This window comes from Uloborus diversus, chromosome 6 (genome assembly GCF_026930045.1).
Source record: "Uloborus diversus isolate 005 chromosome 6, Udiv.v.3.1, whole genome shotgun sequence".
Classification (NCBI taxonomy): Eukaryota; Metazoa; Arthropoda; class Arachnida; order Araneae; family Uloboridae; genus Uloborus; species Uloborus diversus.
Window position 1 is genome coordinate 132,829,474 of NC_072736.1, and position 10,380 is coordinate 132,839,853.

General features: G+C 33.4%; 1 protein-coding gene across 1 annotated transcript in view; it reads left to right on the plus strand.

Moving 5' to 3' along the window:
* Positions 1-9,517, plus strand: part of LOC129223962 (uncharacterized) — a 66,517-nt gene extending 57,000 nt beyond the window's left edge. The window contains exon 4 of the mRNA XM_054858346.1: positions 8,332-9,517. Within this exon, the coding sequence (XP_054714321.1) occupies positions 8,360-9,142 (783 nt within the window). The 5' untranslated portion in view covers positions 8,332-8,359 and the 3' untranslated portion in view covers positions 9,143-9,517. The remainder of the gene's footprint in view (positions 1-8,331) is intronic.
* Positions 9,518-10,380: the final 863 nt, after the last annotated feature.

Consider the following 10,380-nt stretch of genomic DNA (forward strand, 5'->3'; position numbering starts at 1 on the left):
GCCATCTTAACGGCCGATTGACTTCCTTGATGGCAATAACGGGTTGCTTCGACTCAAGACGTTCAGAGATATATTCAGCAACATCGGAGAACGAATTATGGATTATTGATCATCTTTCTCCCCCTCTTTTTACAAAGCATTCTTATGCAAATGGCGTAGAATTCTTCACCCGTGCTCGAAGACCGATGCATCGCTACGTAAATACAATGGAGGTGACTTATCAGAATTCTTTCATCATTGCCATTGAACGCAAATGCAAACTACAACCGCAATATTGTTTTATGCGGAACTTAAGATATATCTTTAGAATAATACATACAAAAAAATCCCTATGTAAGCTTAAAGGCTAGATTTATTTTCGGTATTTTTTAATTTTAATATTCATATTCACTACTTTTCTTTTCTTTTCTTTTTTTTTGGAGAGAGCATGTGAATTTCTTTTAGTAGTACGACTTAAAAAATGATATAAATTTAAATTAAAATATAAAATTTAATACATAAACCTTGCACATGTAAACGTTGCATATAGACATGTCCAGGTTTTAAAAGTATTGCTAACATTGTGACGACCATTCGAAAACGTTTATGATACGTTTGAACGTCACGTCTGCAACCTGTTATATATATTACCAATATTGTTTTATGCGGAACTTAAGATATATCTTTAGAATAATACAGACAAAAAAAAAAAAAAAATCCCTATGCAAGCTTAAAGTCTAGATTTGAGTATTTTTTAATTTTAATATTCACTACTTTTCTTTTTTTTGATAGAGAGAGAAGAATGAACACATACAATTTCGACGACGAATGTTTTTCTACTAAAAATTCGTTTGACTGTCAAAAATGTCTACTGTCAACTCCATGTAATTAATACATGAATACTTTCAAAAATTTTAGATGTACGACTTAAAAAAATGATATACATTTAAATTAAAATGTTAAATTTTATACATAAACCTTGCATAGGAAAACTTTGCATATAGACATGTCCAGGTTTTAAAAGGATTGCTAACGTTGTGACAACCATGAAAAAACGTTTATGAAACGTTTAAACGCTACGTGCGCTACCTGTTATATTACCAATAATGTTTTATGCGGAACTTAAGGTATGTCTTTACAGTAATACATAAAACAACAGCCCCTGTGTATGCTTAAAGGATATATTTATTTTCGAGATTTTTTTTTAAATTTTAATATTTATATTCATTACATTTTTGCTTTTTTTTTTTTTTGAGAGAGAGAGAGAGAGGGAATGAACACATACAATTTCAACAATGTATGTTTTTCTTCTAAAAACTCATTTGACTGTCAAAAATGTCTACGGTCTACCCTGCGTTATAAAGACATAAATATCTTTAAACATTTTAGTAGTGTTTAAAAAAAATGTATTGATTGTATAAATTTAAATTAAAATAGCAAATTCAATACATAAACTTTGCACAGGTAAATTTGCTTGCAGACATGCCGAAGTAAGACATTTGTTTCATAAACGTTTTAAAATGGTTATCAACGTTGCGACAACCATTTTAAAACGTTTAAACGTTACGTGTGCAACCTGTTATACTACCAATACTGTTTTATGCGGAACTAAAGATATATCTTTAGAATAATGCAGACAAAAAGAAAAAAAATCCATATGCAAGCTTAAAGACTAGATTTGGGTATTTTTTAATATTAATATTCACAACTTTTCTTTTTTTTTGATATATATATATATATATATATATATATTTATATATATAGATAGATAGAGAGAGAGAGAAAATGAACGCATACGATTTCGACGATGCATGTTTTCCTTCTAAAAATTCGTTTGACTGTCAAAAACGTATTAATTACATACAGTTGACAGTAGACATGAAGTTGTTCAAACATTTTAGTATTACGACTTAAAAAAATAATATAAATTTAAATTTAAATATTAAATTCAATACATAAACCTTGCACAGGTAAACTTTGTATATAGGCATGTCCATGTTTTAAAATGGTTGTTAACGTTGTGAGAACCATTTTAAAACGTTTATGAAACGTTTACACGTTACGTTTGAGGTCTGTTATGTTACCAATATCGTTTTATGCGAAAATTAAAGTATATCTTTGGAATAATACATAAAACAGCAACCCCTGTGTATGCTTAAAGGCTGTTCATGTTTTTTTAAATTTTATATTCATATTCACTACATTTTTTTGATCAATCACGATTGCTTATTGTTCTCACTTGACCGTCTTTGGCTTTTGGGTCCTTTTTCAGCTTGGACCAGGGGCCTCTGGAGCACCACCGCCCACCGGCCTCTTCAGACGCGACGTCTCTGATCCTGAGCATTGTCCCCCGGAATCCGCTTCTCCTGGGCAGTGGGGTCTATGTCTTACACACACACACACACACACACACACACACACACACACACACACACACACACACACACATACATACTCACACGTCTACGTGCATACACACAGGCCTACGCACACAACTATACTCATGTAGCCGCCTAGGAGGAGAGGCAAGCTTGGGGAGACAGAAGCCGTTTCTAGAAACAATAACTCCAATGAGTAGGATCCTCTCGCAACTCGTGATTGCGAAAAACATAATTTGAATTCAAAACTTCAGCATTCAAATTAATAGTTTTCTCTCTCTCTCTCTTTTTTTTTTTTTTTTTTTTGAGAGGGAGAAAGAATGAACGCATACAATTTCGACAATGTATGTTTTTCTTTTAAAAACTCGATTGACTGTCAAAAAATGCCTACGGTTTACTCTATGCAATAAATACATGAATATTTTTAAAAAATTTAATAATTTGATTTAAAAAAATAATATATTAAATATACAAATTTGAGTCAAAATGGCGAATTCAATACATAAACTTTGCACAGGTAAACTTTGCTTGCAGACATGCCCAGGTAGCACACATCCGTTTCATTAACGTTTTAACTCTCTGGCGGTTTGACATACGAGCGGAATTTCACCTGGAAAAGGTCACCTTGGGAACATGGCTATCTGCTCGAAATGGTCAATACTTTTTATCTTGAAATTCCCTCCCCCTTTCGGAAGGAGATAAAAAGCACTTAATCCCTTTTGTCCAGGACGTGCTGTCAAAGCTCAACCCCTTTCTTTTCAACGCGTGTCGCAGGGAAGAGTGGAACTCCTCCAGACTGCCAAGGTCCGTCCCGCCCATTTCTGCCCTCAACACGTGTAGCAAACGAGTTGAATTCCTTTCAGCCAGTCGTGTTTTACTAATCACAACTTTCTGTAATATTTATGAAGTAATAATCTAGATTTTAAATCTCTGGAATTGCTATCTCCTACTACTGCTCTAAATTACTATTCACATATTTTATTATTGAATTTAACTACTCATATTCAACATTTATAAAACATATATTTGGAACAAGTTATTTCAATATGAAATAGCTAAATGAATTTAGTTATGATTGTAATGTTTTGCATAACCTGAAATCATACATAATAATAAAGAGCAATAAAGGAATTCCCTCCCCCCTTCCGCGCAACAGCAATTCGTTGTTTTTCTTTTAACGCTGGGGGAAAAAAGCACTGCAAATTTATACATCTAAGCATACTTTTTACATACTATGTTTGTATATGTATATTTTTTTCTTTATTTGTGCATTTTTATGTTTCGAATCTCGCCATATTTGAGACTAAGTGATCGTAATAGCGGTATACCTAGACTTGCCTTATTTCCGAAATGTTCAACCAGGACCCCCCCCCCCCCCCCCACCGTGGGTATTTCAAAAGGTACACACCCCGGCTGGTTTTCAGAGTGTTTTAGAAGGTAGTTTATTCTCAATGCTATGGATAAATGATTACTAATTATCAGCCTAAACCAGGAATAACAAATGATACATGACGCAAGCAGATACATTTAAACAATTTATTTTGTAAACGTTAATCTTTTGATGTTACTTCAGCAAGAAATGAGGAATTGAATTTTGAACAATATTTACTTGTTTATTGCATTGGCTAGGACTTTTTTAGAAAGTCTTTTTTGTTTTAAATCTTTTTGTAAAATTTCTTACAAGCAAATCGGATAGCAATTTTATAGCTCATAAATTACAAATCTGTACCTCAGAGCTAAACTAACGTGATTCACATACGCTATTTTACAGGAGAGAAAAAAATATGTCATGTGAGTGCAATTTTCGAAAATATGTAAAATATCCGATATTTTCAATCAACGCAAACTAATGTCTTCAAAATAGTAAATGCATCCTCAAATCACTTTATTTATTATTATAATGTGCAGACTTAAAATTAAGGTTTCTTTAATTATTCATATCTAATATTCCATTTTACATTTTAGTCAATTTTAATAGAGTTAATATAGCGTTAGCTGTTCTACTCATTTGTCTTCTGTTAGCTACTTTTACACAGTTATATGATTCAGAAAAAAACAGTATGCAACAGTCAGGGGCACAGTCATAAGACATTTTCTTTTGTTCCAACCAATGGTTAACATTTAATTAGGTACTTTTAATATGCATTAAAATTGTTACATTACTAATAATTTTATGAATAAAAAAATACATTATTTTGTTATATTAATGTGTAATAATACATCATAAAACTATAGTGCATAACTTTTTAGGTATTTTTAATAATAAATGAGCTATATTACTATGATTAATATAATTTTTATACTGAAAATACCGTAGTTGGAAAAATAAATATCGAAAATATCAAAATATCATGATATTTTCAGAACAAATATCGGATATATATCGGCGAACCCTAGCAGTAATAAACAGAAAATTCAAATTTTTGGACTTACGTCAGTCTGGCTACGAGGTACAGAAATGAAAAATTTATTATTTTAAATAATCCTTCACGGTTAATTATTTTTATATTTTTTTGGTCATCTGTAATGAAACTTATATTTTACCGAGACTTGAAGTAAACTGGCCGGGACACTGGATTTTTGAATGAAAATCGGGACTGTCTAGGATCTCGTTTGAAAATCGGAAAACAAATACTAAATCCAACATTCACTGAATTATGGCGTATTTAACAAAGCTATTATAAAAAAAACACTGACAATCACATGGGATCTAGTATGGGGGGCCTCGATGAGAGGCTCAGAAGGACAGTGTAACCTCCCCAAAAAATTCTCATTTGAAAAATGTGGAAACACTATTGCAACATTGAGATTCTTCTTTCAAATTTTAAAAATTGTTTTTAATGATGCATAATGTTGCTTCTCATTAGATGTTATGTAAGTATGATATAATGTGCATGCTCATGTTTATCATTTGGAAAAAGTAGAACTTCATTCGAAAATTTGAGAATCCACCTCTCCCGCCCCCCTCTCATTTTATTTCGGAGTGCCCCTGCTAGTAGTTAAGACCTAAGTGACCGAACTAGGTATCAAATCAAAGTTATGAAAACACAATTAAAGCAAAAAATAGCAAACAACGAAATACTTTTAAATTATAGTGGTAAAAAAAAGTCGCAGCAAAAAAGTTGTTAAAAAATTTTTACGAATTTTCATCCCCGTAAAAGGTTTATTAATTAGTATGAAGCATGAATTATGATGATTTTTCTATAAAAATCAAGGTTTTATAATTATTTTTGCTTAAGTTGTTCCAAGGAATTGAAAGATCATATGACTTGTATCAAGCAATCGCACAGATTAAATAGTGATTTGAGATAAATATCAGGCTTTGGGCAAATTGAGATCAATGAAAATTCTGGATTTGTTGCTTAATAAAGTACAAATAGTTAAGCTCTGCTGAAGTTTTATTTTAATTATAAAACGGTTTAAACCTTTATTTATTTTTCTCTATTTATTATTATTCCTTTTTTTACATAAAAGAATAGTTATAAATTCTCACTTAACCATTTCCCCATTTCCATCTTCCTACAAAATACTGTAGATCTTACGCAACTCCATAGAAATTTCCTTTACTAAAAGTCAGGTCCCATTCTTCTGAATTTCTTCCCCCTCTCAATGAAAAAAATTCCGAGGCTCTTTATTTTTTATTGAAAAGAAAAAGCTACAAACGATTCAATTTTTGATTTTTTTTTTTTTTTGAAAACTATTCATTTTCATATACTTTTCCATTTTTAATAACAATAAAAAAAATATTATTAATGTTCTTTGCTAACAACTGAAGGTTTTTTTTTTTTTTTTTGTATAAATGTTAACACAATAGCTGCCTGGTGTTGTGCAAAATTTTTGCTCTTACTATATATTGTTTATTTAGTTTTTTTTTTCCTTATACAGAATTGAAATTGTATGCTAAGAGATAAATGTTTGTTTTTCTTTGTGATTAAAATAATTATAAGCTGAAGTATTAGACAGAATCGGTGAATTTAAAATGTTTCTGATATTAATGATTGAAATTTGCGACCAAAACCCAAGGCCAATCAGTTAGAGTAAATAAATTTGAAAAAATATCCCTTTTTCTTATATTTTTTATAATGTGTTTTGAGTACAACATCTGCCTAAATGTGCGTAAAACGCAACGTAAGTGCACATAAAAGTTCAAAATTGATCTTTTACGTGTACTCTTTGGTTTTTTTTATGGCATTGTGATTTTATAACAGTTAAAGTTCCTAAATTATATGTTAGTAGCGAATAAAGCCGTAGCTATAAATTTATTTCCAAAAGGATACTTAGTTTGTTTTCGTTCAATTTGAAATCTCACGGCTTTTATTTATTAATTTATTTGAAATGTAATTGAATGTCATTGTCGTCGATTAAATTATGTTGCATCCATTTACAGCACAATCATTAATTAAATGTAAATTTTAAGCTTAGAAGAAAGAGAAGTGGATATTTCATTCTTGGAATCAAGTTTTGCTTTTAGCAGATGCTTACAATAAATAGCAAGGAGAAAAGCTTAGAAATCTTTGCGTTGATAAGAAGGATGCACTGAACCTTGAAACCCCAACCTGATGAAAGGGTATTGTTTGCATGTGTGAATACAGAAGGTGGGCCCCTGCGCTCCGGGGTGCCGCTCTCAGGAGAGGGGAAAGGAAACGCAGGATTCTACGCCTTGGACCGTTTGACAACGAAAATTTAGTGTCAGAAAAATACGTGTAAAACGCTAGCGACGTGATCTTGCTACGGCGTGATAAGACGTGCAAAACCGCCGGTAAGTTAAAATGATTGTTAACGTTGCGAAAACTATTTTAAAACGTTTATGAAACGTTTAAACGTTACGTGTGCTACCTGGGTGCCAACTCTTCCGCGTTTTGTAGAAACTTTCTGCATTTTGTATCTATCTCTCCATCTTTCTGCACGTAAGATAAAAATTATCCGCATTTTCTACACCCTCTTTGAAATGAATGTATTACACCCAGAGGTATCAAAAGCCGTGACTGTTCATTTTTGATCTGAACTGATCATGTTAGGAGTTTGCCTTTCTGTGACGTAGTGAGCTCTGCACCAATCAAATCTTTCTATGCTTTTCAAAAGAAATAATCTAAAAAGTTGTGACTTCTTTATGAAAAATTTATTTCGATATATCTAACATAAATACTTATTTTATGTAAACGAGAAAAAGATTGCACATTATAATTGATTAAGACACATTGGTTTTTAAAGCTGCCTTTTTACAATGATGTTGTGGTAGAAATAAGGGGTTCCCATGTTCCCAAAGTGGTTGCCAAGGCACCCTGGAATGCCGGAAGTTGTGGCAGAGGGTGCTGCAAAGTATCCACGGGATCAATATGAATAATGCGATAGATATAGACTCAAGTGCCGAGAGAAATTTGTAATTCTCAGTAATTTCACCCTTACACCATGTATTGGACGATATAATTTCAGTTCAAAAGGTATGCAACATTAGTTTAAAAGTAACGAAAAAACTGTCTACCTCTCGCATATTAATACTTAAAATCAGATTTCTTAAAATCTACTTAACTTGTTGTTAACGAAAGACAAGGTTGTCCAGAGGCCATGTCAGCCCAGTCGGAAACTAGAAACCCAGCCTTGGGGGGTGGGGCTATCCATTTAAAAGGCCAGACGTGGGAGTTGCTCCCCCCCCCTTATTTTTAATGCCAACCTTTCTTAAACGGCCTATTAAACTAGTCAATTGGAGGTACATGTACTACAGGTATCTCCCAATTGACTTTAAACTACACAACTCCATTGACGCAATAGACCAGCGATATTTAACCTCTGGAAGGAATCAGTTTGTAACAGTGACTTTTATTCGATATTCAAAAAGAATCAGCAGTCCTTTCTGTTCCATTATGATAAGTAAAAAATATTTTGTTGTATACCCTTTAAAAATTGATTATTTCAAAATTTCTTCAGTCACAAGAACCGACATAAACTAAAACTCAAATTCCTTTTATCGTTTCAGACGGTGAACAAAGAGCTGTAGAAAGAGAATGGATCGCAACATCCCGGATGTCAGAGACATCTTCGGACGCAGTACGGATTCGTCACCAAAGAAACAGGAGCTGCGTTCGTATGACTATTCACCCCGAAGTCGCAGGCGCCATGAAGAATCGGAGAATCACAGCCACAGGATACCATCCCACAACCACCAATCTTCGGATTACCGATCCAACAATTTCAGCAATCCTAAGAAAAATCGCAGTCGCCATGACGACTACAGTGAACCGATTAAGCAGAATATTATCCGGAAAACAGACGACAAATCCTCCACCAAGAGCAAAGATTCGTCTCACTATTCCAACAGGACTCTCACTGAACGCGACATTCGTCATTTGGAACGCCATCTTTCAATGAAGAAGACCATCCGCAAGCAGATCAGTCGAAACTTGGCACAAGCTTTCGTAGATGACCCCGAGTTGGTTTTAAATGATTTCACGCCGAGTCCTGTTGCCAAACCTGGGAATAAAGTCTCAGCTGATCGCACTTTTACTCTGACCCGAGCTAAAGTGTCCAAATCGGAGCAAAATGTCCTGGATCTACTAAAAGACAACGAGCCCGACTCGGGACATTGCAGTGCAGATAATCCGAATAGTTCCGACGACGATTCTCAAGAGCAAACCAAGCACTATCAGACGAGTAAATACTCTGAGAAAACGAGTGGCAACAGCAGGCCTGTTGTTGAGAGCAACCGGAATAAAAGTGAACCTCTCAAAGACGATGGGAAATTTTCTTTTTGGAAAATGTTCTCCGTTAAGAATAGAGGAAAACGATGATTGTGTGTTAAAATTTAAAATTTCAGTGAATATGACTTCGAAGTAACTGAATTTTGTAGGTGCTTAAAAAGTTACTAAACGCTCTTACTGTCTGTGATAATCTAGCACTTGGTGGAAAAAATGTTTGCTGACTTTCAAAATTGTGCCTTCGAATTTAATACTAATTTATTAAAATATTGAACTTTTTACACGAATTCAAGGTAGAACGGTATATGCAATTCGTTAGAATAGCTTTTTATATTATTTTAGGCAACGAGAAAGCGATTTTTTCCCCATTGATTATATTGAATTTCAATGGAATTTATTTTTGTTCATGAACAAGAATTATGAGAGAAGTTTTTAACTGAGAAACTAATTACTATTTTAAAGGTTTGAACAAATACGATAGGTGAATTTGCTATACTTATAAAATATCGTCAAACCGAAATAAATAAATAAATACAACTTTGTTTTGTAACAATATTGAATATATTCATAGAACTATATGTGACATACATAGGCAAAGAAGGTCCTTCTCGAATTAAGAAAAATAAGAAAACTCATTTTCCATACTACAGTCTTAGTTATGTCAATCATAGATTGACATTTCCTGCTTTTTGGTGTGTTTTTCGTGTTTCCTGTAGAGTGCCATTTTAAAAGAAGAAACTTTCAAGAGCTTACAGCAATTGATATTATGCACTTTTCCTTTTGTGGACACTATTTTCTGATAAATATAAATGGCGTCAATTCAGAATATTATTATTATTATTTTTTTTTGAGCAATCACGATTGCTTATTGTTCTTATTTGACTGTTTTGAATTCCTATGATTTTATTTTCCCACCACCTCCCTCTGCAGCATCACGGTCGGCCGCCTCACGATGCTGCTCCTCTTACGAAAACCGTCTCCATCAGGTTGCGTCCATATCCTACATACACACGCATACACACGCATACACACGCGCCTACACACATACACACACACTAATGCCTGCGCACAGACACAAACACACACTCCTACACACACAAATACACATACACACACTCATGCCTGCACACAGACACAAACACATATGCCTACATACATACACACGAACGCCCGTACACAGACAGCACTGCATGCACAACACGCACACACTTGCATACACACACATATGCGCCTACACAAACACACACGCGCATTCATACACACACACACGCTCCTTAAAACATAATTTGAATTAAAGCTGCCAAAAATTCAAATTAATATATTTTTTTTTA